The sequence below is a fragment of the Triticum dicoccoides genome, chromosome 2A (assembly GCF_002162155.2).
Source record: "Triticum dicoccoides isolate Atlit2015 ecotype Zavitan chromosome 2A, WEW_v2.0, whole genome shotgun sequence".
NCBI lineage: Eukaryota > Viridiplantae > Streptophyta > Magnoliopsida > Poales > Poaceae > Triticum > Triticum dicoccoides.
This window is the reverse complement of record NC_041382.1, coordinates 265,309,061-265,322,953: the sequence shown is the minus strand read 5'-3', so window position 1 is coordinate 265,322,953 and position 13,893 is coordinate 265,309,061. Positions and strand designations below refer to the sequence as shown.

At 46.1% G+C, this 13,893-nt stretch overlaps 2 protein-coding genes across 3 annotated transcripts; one reads left to right on the top strand and one right to left on the bottom strand.

Annotated features, from left to right (window-relative positions):
- Positions 1–1,814: 1,814 nt before the first annotated feature.
- On the bottom strand, positions 1,815–6,886 carry LOC119354382 (ubiquinol-cytochrome-c reductase complex assembly factor 1-like). Its single transcript, XM_037621111.1, has 7 exons — positions 6,635–6,886; positions 5,738–5,951; positions 4,671–4,837; positions 3,261–3,385; positions 2,612–2,672; positions 2,468–2,516; positions 1,815–2,317 (listed from the first exon to the last, which is right to left on the bottom strand). Exons 1-7 carry the CDS (start codon positions 6,803–6,805, stop codon positions 2,235–2,237), a joined length of 870 nt encoding a protein of 289 aa, XP_037477008.1. The 5' UTR covers positions 6,806–6,886; the 3' UTR covers positions 1,815–2,234.
- Positions 6,887–7,031: 145 nt separating this feature from the next.
- Positions 7,032–13,734, top strand: LOC119354383 (peptidyl-prolyl cis-trans isomerase FKBP20-2, chloroplastic-like). 2 transcript variants are annotated; one of them, XM_037621113.1, is made up of 7 exons: positions 7,032–7,222; positions 7,305–7,380; positions 7,641–7,837; positions 12,114–12,223; positions 12,706–12,814; positions 13,025–13,101; positions 13,424–13,734. In XM_037621113.1, the coding sequence occupies exons 1-7, from the start codon at positions 7,177–7,179 to the stop codon at positions 13,541–13,543; spliced, it is 735 nt and encodes a 244-aa protein (XP_037477010.1). In that variant the 5' UTR covers positions 7,032–7,176; the 3' UTR covers positions 13,544–13,734. The 2 variants fall into 2 exon arrangements, with proteins under 2 accessions (XP_037477010.1, XP_037477009.1); XM_037621112.1 differs by having other exon boundaries at positions 7,033–7,222; positions 7,623–7,837.
- The last annotated feature ends 159 nt before the right edge of the window (positions 13,735–13,893 follow it).

Genomic DNA, 13,893 nt, shown 5'->3' with positions numbered 1-13,893 from the left:
TGAGAAAAAAAGGGACCATGCAAGCCCAAGAGAGCGCTGCACATTATCCTTCATGTTTTCCGTGCTCTCGTGACTGAGCACAGCAGTTGCTTAGGGCATCTCCAGCCGTTGGCCCCCCCAGGACGCATAAAAATCGCCCCCTAGGGGCGAGCCGGTGATACACTCGGCGCTGGGGGCGGTTTTGCGCTCAGTCGTCGCCCCCAGGCGCCAAAATTGGCCCACTTTGCAGCCCAATTTCGGCGAATAAAGGGCCCATATGGGCGAGAATAGGCCCATATTCGGCATGGTTTCGCCGTGTCTCGGCATTCAATTATGGGCGTATTTCATCAAATATTTCTTATCACATATTTCAATCATAGAAAAATCAAATACTTCAACAAAATAGTACAACAACAAATAGTTCAATACAAATTATGTAGTTTAACAAATAAAAACTCGTATTTCATCACACGGCGTCTCCCTTGAGCCTCCATAGGTGCTCAATCAGATCTTTCTGCAGTTGATGATGCACCTGTGGGTCTCGGATCTCCAAGTTCACCGAAGGAGAATGGCCCTCAACGAGCTTGGCAAAAACAGGAGAGCACTGCAGCACGTTGATGTCATTATGAGTTCCTGGCATACCAAAGAAGGAGTGCCAAATCCAGAGGTCCTGTGTGGCTACCGCCTCAAGCACCACACTGCAACCGCCTTTGGCGCCTTTGTACATCCCCTGCCAACCAAATGGGCAGTTCTTCCATTTTCAATGCATGCAGTCGATGCTTCCAAGCATCCCAGGAAATCCTCTTGCTGCATTCTGGGCTAGGATCCGAGCAGTGTCTTCTGCATTGGGTGTTCTCAAGTATTGTGGCCCAAACACTGCCACCACTGCCCGACAGAACTTGTAGAAACACTCTATGCTGGTGGACTCGGCCATGCGCCCATAGTCGTCGAGTGAATCACTGGGAGCTCCATATGCAAGCATCCTCATCGCTGTCGTGCACTTCTGGATGGAGGTGAATCCAAGAGCGCCAGTGCAATCCATCTTGCACTTGAAGTAGTTGTCGAACTCTCGGATGGAATTCACAATCCTGAGGAAGAGCTTTCGGCTCATCCGATAACGGCGCCGAAATGTTCTCTCGCCATGAAGTGGAGCATCGGCGAAGTAGTCAAAGTAGAGCATGCAGTAGCCTTGGAGACGATGCCGGTTCTTTGCTTTCACCCGCCCCGGCGCCGAGCCACCTCGCCGCGGCTTTTCATTGCTCGCCAGCAGCTGGGCGAGGGCGGCGAGCACCATGAGATGCTCTTCTTCCTGGACGTCGGCCGCGGCTTCCTCCTCCAGCAGTGCGGCGAGCTCTTTCTCCTCATCCGAGTCCATCACCAAGACAGGCAAAACGCCGAACACCTTGCGCTCGGTGGGCGTGTACCCGCCGTTAAACCGCGCCTCCGCGGCCGGAAACGGCGGCCGAAAACGCCCAGCTGCTGTGGGAGGGGCTGCCGCGGCGAAGCGCTGCTATTTTCCGGCGGGAAATGGCTATCTAGCGAAGTAGGCGGCGGCCGTCGCCGGGATATAGCTAGTGATGGCCGAGGGCGCGGAGGGTGCGAGGCAAGTCGGGGAAAGAAAACCTTGACTTTTCCCCTATCGGTGTGGGCCACGCGTGTTTTTCCCTAGCGCCGGAGCCCCCAACTGCTCCCCAGCACGCCGGGTTCGGCCTGTGACCGCCGGGCGGAAAAAAAGTCCGAACCGGAAAAGTGGCCTGAGGGGGCCTGTTGGGGGCGCGGCTGGAGATGCCCTTGGAAGTTCAAACACCAAAGAGATGATGAAATTTTCTCAGCAATTACGAATTGGCTCCAATATGCTTTGTTTCACAATCAGTTTCCACAGATCACCCACGAGACCAAAACCATGCTCGTGATGCAGACAATACACCGTTACCGACATTGCGAATGATCTCAAGTCCAAATCGGCAATGAAAATGGTAAAATACTACAAGCATTCAACCAGGAAAACGTTTCCACCGTGTGCTCTATTCCGAGAGGGCAGCCCATCAATGCAATGCTCACACAGGATAAACATAAAGGAGATTCCTAGCTAGAGGCAGGTGTAGCCACCAAAATGGCCCGAAATGCTGAGATTCGTGCATAAATAAATACTGGAAATTTCCTATTATTTGTAATGATGATAGGACTTTCAGTCTTCCTTGTCCATGTATACCAGCCAGCCTTCATATGGAATACTGATCTACCAATGCCAAAGCTCATCGACGTCGCTTCACTGGGCTGGGGACGGTTGGCAAAACGGTCGTAAACTTGAAGTTGCCAGAGAACACAGCTTCTTTATCTGTTGTTGAAAAGTTTAGGGAGTGCAGAATTTAGTCAGTTTAATATTCAACAAGACGTTTTTCAATTTAAGGAAAGCGAGAAGAAAAGCTAGTGTGTTTGTATCTCACATGCATGGGAGATAGAGATGGGAGAATTAGTCAACACTGACCTGTCAATGATAGGCAAGTTGCCTCCCTCCGAGTATATCTTGCCAATGCCTGAGATTCAACAGAACAGGTAGTCTTAGGTTTTGTAAAATATGGCACGTAATCAGCTACTTTCTAAAGCTGTCTCCATCAGAGAAGGAACTTGCCTGGACAGCAGGGGTAGCAGCTGCGTCCATAGGCTCTGAACCTTCGTCAGCGTACACATTCCTAACAATTCAACACAAGTAACTATCATACATAAGGGCAGTGCTAGATTATGAAAGAAATACAGTCCACAATTTACACAGCTACATCACATAATTACTATGGTGCCATAACCAGAAAGTTGCCGCTTTGATGTTAGAAAGCTGCAGTGCTAACTAATACTCCCTCCGTCCCATAATATAAGAGCATTTTTGACACTAGGTGTAGTGAACTACTGCTTTCCTTCATAAAACATTTATTTTCCAGGAAGTATTTAATTTCCTTGACAATAATGAACTGGCCTCATAAGAACAATGGCTGATCACTAAGATAAGATAACACATATTTTATCTTCTGGTCGATAGGTGCCATAAATATATTGAACAAACATCAGCCTAGATGATTTAAGACTAGTGTCTTTATTTATTATTATATTTTTCTTACTCCTATTATATAGGAGAAGACCATGTGACCTGTATCAGGTATTATATCACAAAGCCACAAGAGAGGCTGGATCTTGCAATTAGTTGGGACCTTGGATAATGGATTGCCTATTTTTCATCTTTATGAAACAATCAGCTACATATTTAGAGAAGGTAACTGAACAATTACCTCCAGATGACATTTACAAGATCATCCTGGCTTGCTTCTGGGCTTATTGCAGTATCATATTTCACAATGTTCCCATAGAATATTTTTTCTAGCTCTTTCATCCATTTTGTCAATAGCAAGTTGACCTGTAGACACACTAGTATGTCACACATGAACTTTCACAACAAAAAACAATAGCATGCATAAAGAGAAATCAGTCTTCATATTATGCAAGACGAAGTGAAAAGATGACCAACACTATGGATTCCAGGCTTTATAAGATTAGTTGCATGATTCATTTTTATTACACAAAAATAGTGATGTCTTTTCAGTATTTTACACATAATACCAGCTTTTTCCTCACAAGCAAAACGAAGTTCTACTTTTGTTCCATATACTTGTAAGTCATGATAATGGGTTAATAAACTGCCACAAGTTCAACCTTTCAATCTAGCACTCCCTCGTTTGAAAACATTTGAAGTTTGACCAAGTATATAGAAAAATATACTAATATCTAGAATATCAAATATAATATGAAAATATATTTTGTGAGCAATCTAATGAAACAAATTAGGTTTTGTAGATGTTAACATATTTTTCGCTAGACTTGGTCAAACTTAAATAAGTTTGACTTAGGACAAACCTAGAACTTCAAATATTCTGAAAAGAGGGAGTACGTAAACTATGGTGATTCCATCTCCCTGTGCCATAAACAACCCTGTGCAAAAATGACAGTAGGATTACAGCCAGAACAATGGCTGTACAGTACAAATATATCCAGTGCAAATACAGCCAACGCAAAAAATGACAGTACAACAACAAATTGGAAATATAAATAACCAAGTGCATCACCACTCACATCATAAAACATCCAAACATTTGCTGATATATCCCAATGGGAACTAGGAATAACATGTAGGTTATGCTTCTTGCCACAAGTCCCAACCCCAGATAGATCACACTTTCCAAGTTTGACTAATGTGTTGTGCCATAGTTTGATGGCATGGCACCTAAGCATGATGCACTGCCGATACACTAGTTTGGTTCCTTTGCTAGACCGCTCTCTATATAAGTGTGTCCAGCTGTGTATCGCATACACAAATGAAGACGTACCATTTAGATAGGTTGAGCATTTCTCCAGTTCTTTTTTGACACTGGTGGACAAAGAAAGCACAATCTAGTACTATTTAGCTTCTTGCGTTCAACCAGCAAACTTTATATCCCCTTAGGGTATAACATCTCTAGCAGATAATGTATAAAGAAGTCTGGCATCAAATGTACATGATGGTAATGGTGTATTGCTAATCAACGTTCATTAGGACGATTAATAAGGAGGATTAAAACCATCAGATTCAATAATTAGGATAACAGGATGTGTGGATAATTTAACCTCGGATATATATCAATTTTTCAGAATTATGGATGACCTACCCCAGCCTTAGAAACTCTGAGCTCCACATCATGATTGTAAGTTTCATAGATGTACTGTCCAAATTTAACACCGTCCTTTCCTTCTTCCTTCAAGCGACGTAGAACGAGCCACATATGGAGAACAAGCAATGAAAATGTTGTTTTAAATGTTTTCTCCAACTGAAACACTGCAAAAGAGAGACATCAGAAATTGCTGTCTCCATAAATATCAAACATAAAAAGGAGTGAAATGATGTGGTTAACTTCAATTAAACGCAAATGACACGATATCCCAGCCCAATTTCATTAACAATAAGAGGCTAGAATTCACAAAGCACTTCATGTTTATCAGCCGTAAGTGTTTATTGACAGAAAGCCTTAACACACAACATGACATTCAAATGGATTATTCTTTATACTCTCTAAGAATGCAATTGCACAAGCATTTCTTTACCTTCCATAAACATACAAAAATAGCAAATGTAATGTACCTCTATAAACCGGATCTAAAAGATAGAAGTAGTTCAGTGATGCAATTTGGGGAACATGATGCAACTGAGTGGACACTAATGCTCTAGTAATCAGCAATTCAGTACTTGTACAATCAGAAATTATATTGTTTCGGGATTACACAAAGTTCATTCTTTCGTTTGGAAAACAAGCTGGCACTTCATTAAAACCTCAGGAAAGCACCCTACTTTTAAGAGCAGAAAATATAACTCCTCAATGGCAAAGCAAAAACATGATCCTCCTATCTGGTTCTCACCATTAAAGATACTAGTATGTTCAGAGAAGAATGAAAGCTAATTTCTGCCGCACAGCTCAAACTGAATAATTACGGATCTATATAACTCCCATGCACTTCAGAATATCAGAAATTAAGTGCTCATTGTAAAATTAATGTTAAGATCAACCATGCAGAAAATTATGGACAACCAGAGGTATCTTTTTCTTAGTACGAAGTACCAGAACATGCATAAATCTTATTGCAGCAGAAATACAGAAAAAAAAACAGCAAATAGGAAATGATCAAGGAAATGCTGAAAGTGCAAAAGGAACGAGTTTACCACCAAGTACAAAGGTGTTACCTTCATAGATATCAGGCTTGTCAACATGAGAAGTGATGCGGTGATAAACAGTGTTTGCTCCTCTGATGGACTTGCTTTGCTTACTGTAGAACAGCAGCAGTGTGAGCATCAAGCGCTTAATTCCCTCATAGTGTGGATCTTCTGCTCTAAGAGGAGAATCAGGAGGCAGTGCCAGTGAAGAAGGCTTGGACAGGAACATAGAATTCAGTCGGACCTATAAAAGAAAGAATTCATCCTTAACAACAGGCATATAGGAGCTACAGATATCAGTTCTAGTTATTAGTTAAGCCTTTGTAGCATGTGTGGTAGATAGGTAGTACACACTAAGTAGCGATGAATATCACTAAATGGAAAAAAAATAGTCTGTATAAGTCAGCAACAAACTTGTTGGACTTTGCAATATAATCCTTCCATTTCTCCATACATCCACACATCTTTACAGACTTGTTGGATGTTGCAATAAAAGCCTTCCATTTCTCCATACATCCACACAAAGTGCACATCTTTGTAGATCAAAAGCTTAAAAAACACATCACTTGATTTCGCCCAATTTCTTGAAAACATTCGAGTGTTGCTAGGTAGTCACAGTCCTATGAACGAAAATACTGTAGGAAATAGACGACATTTAGAAAACCTTACAAAATTTGAAATCTATCTACATTGCAGAAGGACGGAAGCACACATATCAAGCCTATGAACATATTCCATGTTGCAAATCTACGTGGTGATGGAGCAACCCAGACCTAGAATGCGTCGAGCCCAGTAGGTACTCGCAACAGCGATCCGCCCTGGAGACAGGGGCCGTTCTAATCCGCCAGATCACACTATGAGCCCACCTGAGCGCAACAATAAGCGGCAAAAATGGCATCTCAGGGATGCGAGAGCTTCGGGCCGTACCTCGGGCCTCGGGCCGGCAGAGGAGGCCGCGCTAGGGCTGTGCGACGTGGCGGCGGCCTTGGAGAAGGTCCTAGACAGAGGCTGGGGAAGAAGCGGCGGAGGCTTGGAGAAGGCCCTGGAGAGGAGGTGGGGGGCGGAGAGGCGGGATGCGACGGTGCGCCACCGCGACATGGCTTGCTTTTCTGGTTGCGCTTGGAAGCCGGCGGGCGGGGCGGTGCGGTGCGGTGGGTGAGGAGAATCGAGAGATGGTTTATGGCCGCGGACACGCCGCGCGGGGTCCAGCCACAGAGATACCCTTCTGGCCACCGACATGCGGGGCCCCTGGCCCGCATGTGTGTATGGCTGGGCGCGGTCCACCGAGCTCACGTACGCAGGCAGAACCCAAAAACCCCATCGTCGGTTTCTTTGGCTCAATTATCCCCTTCCTTCCTTCCTTCCTTCCTTGTGCTTCTTCATTCACCTGCGACTGCGAGTGAGTGCGAGTGCGAGTGCGGGGTGGGTCAAAGGCTCAAAGCAAGTGCGTGGGATTGGAGGAGAAGGAGATGGAGCTGGTGTCCTCCTCCCGCTCCACCCTATCCTCTTGCAGCCGTGAGGCCTCCCCTCCCCTCCCCTCCATCTCCATGAACGAGCTCTTCATTTGCTCATTTCTCTCGCGCTTCTTTTCTTGCAGGACTGGTTGCTCCCTCCAGGTCCAGTTCCACGACGGCATCCGCAGCTGCTAGGCGCCACGGGAAGAGGCTATTATGGTAGTAAATCATCAACTTTGTTTTACCTCACCTCTCAACAAATTTAGACCCTCCTTCTCATTTTATTTTGATTCTTTTCATGTATGTATCCCTATGTGTGTGTGTGTGTGTGTGTTGGTCGCTAGCCTTGCCTGTTTGGTAAACAGAGCTATTCTGCTCTAGAAAAAAAAAGAAAATACGCACATTTCATCGTTATATCTTGTGTTGTATTTGACCTGATTTTGTTAATGCAAACAATCCAGTGTCTTGGGTGGAGACAGGAATGATGAGCTCAAGATCGGGAGGCGGGCGGTTCTTGCTCTGCTCCTGGCTACGCCCACACTCTCACTGCCTTTCTCCGCCCACGCCAAGACCAAGACCATAAATCCTTATGATGAAAGACGCTTGCTTCAGCAGAACAAGAAAATCCAGGAAGCCAACCGTGCACCTGATGATTTCCCAAACTTCATCAGAGAAGGTGATCATGTCCCATTATCTATGTATGTAGTACTCCCTCTGCAAAGAAATACAAGAGCCTTTAGATCAGGGATTATTTATGTTTCTTGTCCATGCATATTGTTAGATGTGTATAGTTCATTGTGTACATCCTCATTGTATAAGGGGCTTTTCTGCACTTTACCACATCTGTATATGTACTGGTCATTGGCCATTAGTAAAGTCAGTTGCTCATTATCTAACATGGTATCAGTTGCTAGGCTAGCTCCCTCCTCCCGCACGTTGCAACTCCGTGCATCTCGATCCTAGCCTACTTGCCTCCGGTCGCCGCAGGCTGTCTCCGGCCATCTGGCCGCTGCCTCTCCCTCCAGCTCTGTCCGGCCCGCCTCGCTTGGCTCCTCTGGCTGCTGCGGGCGCTGCCCTTCTCGCCTCCTCCGTGCTGCGGGCGCTGCCCGCTTGGCTGCTGCTCGCCTGGTCGCTGCGGGAGCTGCGGGCTCTCGATCCCCTTTTGGATCGACCCCCCCCCTCTCCGCGAGCGAGCGCTCTCTCCAACTCCTCCCGTGAGCGCGTGGGACTTTCCCACGAGCGGGCGATCGATCCATCGAGTGGGTGTTCGATCCCCTCGATCCCACTTGATCCCGATCCAGATCGAGTTCTTCTAGGTCCGTTGACTTCAAAAAAAAACTGCAGAGAGACTTCTTCATGTCCTCTTCGGGCTATGTCGCCGTTCCTCGGTGCTCGGTGATCTTCGATGGCACCAACTATGCTGAGTTTGTGGGCTTTATGCGCATCCATATGCGTGGCCTCCTTTTGTGGGGTGTTCTCTCTGGCGAGGTCCCTTGTCCGCCATGCCCTGTTGCACCAGTGGCCCCAATCCCATCAGTGCCGCCGGTTCTTGCTGTTGATGCTTCTCAGGCTGACCGGGATGCCGCCAAGACTCTAGATGATGCTGCAGTGGATGCTTATGATCAACAGGTATCTGCATATTCTGATGCTCTTTCTGTCTACCGGGATGATCTGTCTGCTTATACTCAGTGGTGCAATGATGATGCTCGAGCTGCTGCTGTCCTCACTGCGAGTGTCCTCCCTCAGTTTGCTTCGGAGTTCATGGGCCTCGGCACTGTTGCAGCGATTTGGTCCTATCTTTGTCAGCGTTATCAGCCCTCTGGCGATGCTCTATACCTTTCTGTGGTGCGTCAGGAGCATGCTCTTCAGCAGGGTGACTCGTCTGTTGATGAGTTCTTTTCACAGTGCTCTGCCATCTGGCGTCAGCTTGACTCACTGAGGACTGTTGTTTGTGGCACTTGCCGTTGCTGTCAGACTACGCAGTCTGACTTGGAGTTTCGGAGGGTTCATGAGTTCTTATCTCGTCTCCGCACCGAGTTTGAGCCCCGCCGGGCTCACTTGCTTGCTCATGGTCGTGTTCCTATCTCGGAGGTGCTTGCTGAGCTTCGTGCTGAGGAGACCCGTCTTCGCTCTGCTGGGTTACTTGTGATTTCTTCAGTGTTGGCTACCCGGGCTCCTGTGTCATCTGCTCGCCTCACTGCTCCACCACTCCTACCCACTCCTTCAGGGGGGTGAGCCGTCTTCTTTATGCTGAGAAGAGTACGTCGCGCCGTGACACTTTTTGCGGTTACTGCTCCCGGTCAGGTCACCCAGAGTCTGATTGTCGCCAGAAGAAGCGAGACCAGAGACGCTCCTCTTCCAGTGGCACTCCTGTATCTTCCTCGACTCAGTCACTCACTGACCAGGACATTGTACGCCTCAAGCGTCTATTTGCCTCCTCTGGCTCCTCGTCGACTGGTTCAGCTGCTGCTATGACTGCACCCCCTTCTACACCACCACAGGCCTCTACACAGTCAGGTACATCCTCGTGGGTTCTGGATTCTGGAGCTTCCTTTCATATGTCTTCTGATTCTTCTGTGCTGTCTTCTCTCCGACCTCTTGATTCACCTGTTAATGTTCTTACCGCCGAGGGCACATGGGATCTGGTTCCCCTCCCTTCCGGTGTCCGTCCCATCACCTGCAAGTGGGTCTACAAGGTTAAGACTCGCTCCGATGGTTCTCTTGAGCACTACAAAGCTCGTCTTGTGGCTCGTGGTTTTCAGCAGGAGCAGGGGCGCGATTATGATGAGACATTCGCTCCTGTGGCCACATGACCACTGTCCGCACTCTTCTTATTGTGGCTTCTGTTCGCCAGTGGTCTATCTCTCAACTTGATGTTCAGAACGCCTTTCTCAATGGTGAGTTGCGTGAGGAGGTTTATATGCAGCCACCACCGGGGTACTACGCTCCTGATGGTATGGTCTGTAGACTTCGCCGCTCCCTCTATGGTCTTAAACAGGCTCCTCATGCCTGGTTTGAGCGCTTCGCCTCTGTGGTGACTGCAGCTGGTTTCTTGCCCAGTGATCATGATCCCGAGTTGTTTGTTCACACGTCTCCTCGTGGTCGGACTCTTCTCCTCCTCTATGTTGATGACATGATCCCGAGTGATCATGATCCCGAGTTGTTTGTTCACACGTCTCCTCGTGGTCGGACTCTTCTCCTCCTCTATGTTGATGACATGATCATCACTGGTGACGACTGTGACTATATTGCCTTTGTTAAGGCTCGCCTTCGCGATCAGTTCCTCATGACTGATCTTGGTCCACTTTGCTACTTTCTTGGGATTGAGATCTCCTCGACCTCTGATGGCTTCTACATCTCCCAAGAAAAATATATTCAGGATCTTCTTGCTCGCGCTGCTCTTGGTGATGAGCGTACAGTTGTGACTCCTATGGAGCTCAACGTTCAGCTTCGTGCCTCTGATGGTGACCCTCTTCCTAATCCCACTCGCTATCGTCATCTTGTTGGCAGTCTTGTCTATCTTGCCGTTACGCGTCCTGACATCTCCTATCCTGTCCACATCCTGAGTCAGTTTGTTTCTCCCCCACCTCTGTCCACTATAGTCATCTCCTCCGTGTTCTACGATATCTTCGTGGCACGATCTCTCAACGCCTTTTCTTTCCCCGCTCCAGCTCTCTTGAGCTCCAGGCCTACTCTGATGCTACCTGGGCCAGTGATCCCTCTGATCGACACTCGCTGTCTGCTTACTGTGTCTTTCTTGGTGGCTCTCTTATTGCCTGGAAGACAAAGAAGCAGACTACAGTTTCTCGCTCAAGCACAGAGGATGAGTTGCGAGCCATGGCTATGTTGACGGCTGAGGTGATCTGGTTACGGTGGTTACTTGAGGATTTTGGTGTGTCTGCTACTACCTCCACTCCTCTACTCTCTGACAGCACCGGTGCTATCAATATTGCGCGTAACCCGGTGAAGCATGAGCTCACCAAGCACATCGGTGTGGATGCCCACTTTGTGCGTGCTGCTGTGCAGGATCACACTCTCGCTCTTCACTATGTGCCCTCGGAGTTACAGTTGGCTGACTTCTTCACGAAGGCACAGACTCGAGCACAGCATGGGTTTTTCCTCTCCAAACTCAGTGTTGTTGATCCACTATGAGTTTGAGGGGGGGGGGGTGTTAGATGTGTATAGTTCATTGTGTACATCCCCATTGTATAAGGGGCTTTTCTGCACTTTGCCACATCTGTATATGTACTGGCCATTGGCCCTCAGTAAAGTCAGTTGCTCATTATCCAACACATATACCTAGCCTGACGGTAGCACGGGTTATCTTCAGCCGATTTGGGTGGCGAGCTAATAATAGGCTAAGTGTGTAGGCATCGTAGCTTATTTTTATATTGCCGGATGTGGCACTTTTTCAGTCTTATATCACCAGGTGTGGCGCTTTCCAGTTTTATTTACTTTCGACTACTGCTCACTATGAGCATCTTTGGACCTTATGACCTTATTACGTTTTTATTTAATAATATGGCTGCATGCATCGATTGATGCAGAGGCCGGGGGTACTCCTTTTCCAAAAAAGTGCATATACCTAGCCTGCCTCAACTGGTTTGGTTGTCACCACCAAAATTCTTTTGGATATAGGCTGCAACTCAATTTACTTGATTCCAAACTATGCAAGCTAATTTTTCACTTGCACAAATATCTATGGATTTCCTTTTCCAAAAAATATATTATCGATGGATTTATTTGTAGCCTTCTTTTTGTGCCTACCGTATACGCTTGTTCATTTGCAAGTCAGATGCAAGTTTCGGATCATCAGCATTTTACACTTCAGTCAGTTGGTGTTTCGTTATTCAGGGTATCATTGTTGATATGGTTTTTGTTTCTATCTGCTAATTCTGCAACCCGGATGACTAATTAAATATCACGCTATATATTGACTAAATGCATTTCAGGTTTTCAGGTCAAAGTAGTGACACCCGACAACTACATAACTCGGGACTCCGGATTAATATATGAGGACGTCAAAGTTGGTACAGGCGATTGCCCAAAGGATGGTCAGCAGGTTATTCCCTGAATTATACTCCCTCCGTAAAGAAATATAAGAGCGTTTAGATCGGGAGTAACATATTTATGTCTGTCTGATCTCTTTTCGAAACGAAAAAAATGTGTGTGATCTGGCATTCATGTTTTCTTTTTTTGGATAGGAATTAACTGTTTGTTATTTCATGTTTATTTTCTTGTGTGTGAACACGTTTCACGTAATTTGTCAATCTCGTTCTCATGTTTTTTTGTTAAGCATGGACCAGCTGGTTCTTCCATTGTTATTATAATATACTACTAAAGGATGATTAGGGATATTGGGTAATAATGTTGCATTTACATTTTCACTAACAGAAGTCTAAAGCAAAATAAGTAATTTTAATTTTATTTCTTTGTAAATTGGTGACTAATATAGGGAACTACATTTAGTTTATAAATATTTGCAGCATATGTTATTGTTCTATTCTTCTTGTGCGATACTGACTTCCATCCGCCAAATTACAGGTTATATTTCACTATGTGGGCTACAACGAATCAGGACGAAGGATAGATAGCACCTACATCCAGGGTTCGCCTGCCAAAATTCGACTAGGCAACAAATCATTAGTTCCAGGAAAGTATTCACTAGTTACATGATATGTCCTCCTTTGGTCTTCTGGAATGTTGAACACCGGACTGAACTATGCCTAGCTATGTCAATAATATTCTAAACTGGGGCTGGGCTTGCAAAACTATCCTCGGCCTGGTTATTCTGATGAACTTCTCGCCTTCTCAAGACATATCGTTGTAACACCACAACTTATTTCAGGCTCTCTTGATGCAGGTTTTGAAGAGGGGATTCGGGACATGAAGCCAGGGGGGAAGAGAAGACTAATTATACCTCCTGAGCTTGGTCCTCCTGTAAGTGACTGTCATCTCTTGCATGGCAGCATTTTTCACTTGTTGACTTCTTGTGTAGTTTAAGATTAGTGTGCTGATGATGCTAATGGTAAACAAGACGACTGTTTACGAAGAAACAACAAGGGAAAAATATCTAGTTATATAGGAACCAAAATAATTTCATAGATCCCACTGAACCAGCTTATAGTGGCTGCAGCTCAGATCTTTACTCATCTGCGATGCTGCCTCATACGGACATCCTTGGCATAAGAATAGAGTACCAATCACTGTCAAGAGCAAATATGGTACACAGTTTCTGACATATATGTTTTGTTTGCTGAAGGTTGGGCCATCGACGTTCTTTAGCGCGAAACAGTTTGAAGTATTCGACGTCGAGCTACTCTCAGTGCAGGACTGCCAGCGGAGGACAATAGCTTTCTACTCTGATGTTGTCTGCACTTGATCATCTGGTCTGTTAGTCCCGACCGGTGCAGCATTCTCCTCCTACAACCCTGTAGGAAAATATTGTTAGCTATTGTTTTTCGTGAAAACGCAGGGGACCCATGCGTTTCATGCCATTGAAAAGAGAGAGTTTGTAATTACAATCCTTCTAGGAGGTGGTTTCAGACATCAAGTAGATGCTAGTGCACATCCCATGTGGTGGGCAGCACAACTCTAAGCCCAGCAGCGCCAGCAGTAGTCCAGAGCCTGGCTTCGGCTTTGATCCTACTCACTAAGGTGTGAACGGACGGTTGCGCGCGGTCGAAGATGCAGTCGTTTCTGTGTTTCCAAATCATCCAGGATGTCAGAAGC

Coding starts and splice junctions, on each gene's coding strand:
- LOC119354382 (XM_037621111.1), bottom strand. CDS start 6,805: ATGTCGCGGTGGCGCACCGTCGCATCCCGCCTCTCCGCCCCCCACCTC. Junction 3,386..4,670: donor TCAGAGTTTCTAAGGCTGGG/GTAGGTCATCCA, acceptor GTGTGTCTACAG/GTCAACTTGCTATTGACAAA. Junction 2,673..3,260: donor CTTGTAAATGTCATCTGGAG/GTAATTGTTCAG, acceptor TTGAATTGTTAG/GAATGTGTACGCTGACGAAG.
- LOC119354383 (XM_037621112.1), top strand. CDS start 7,177: ATGGAGCTGGTGTCCTCCTCCCGCTCCACCCTATCCTCTTGCAGCC. Junction 7,223..7,304: donor CACCCTATCCTCTTGCAGCC/GTGAGGCCTCCC, acceptor CTTTTCTTGCAG/GACTGGTTGCTCCCTCCAGG. Junction 13,102..13,423: donor CTCCTGAGCTTGGTCCTCCT/GTAAGTGACTGT, acceptor TGTTTGCTGAAG/GTTGGGCCATCGACGTTCTT.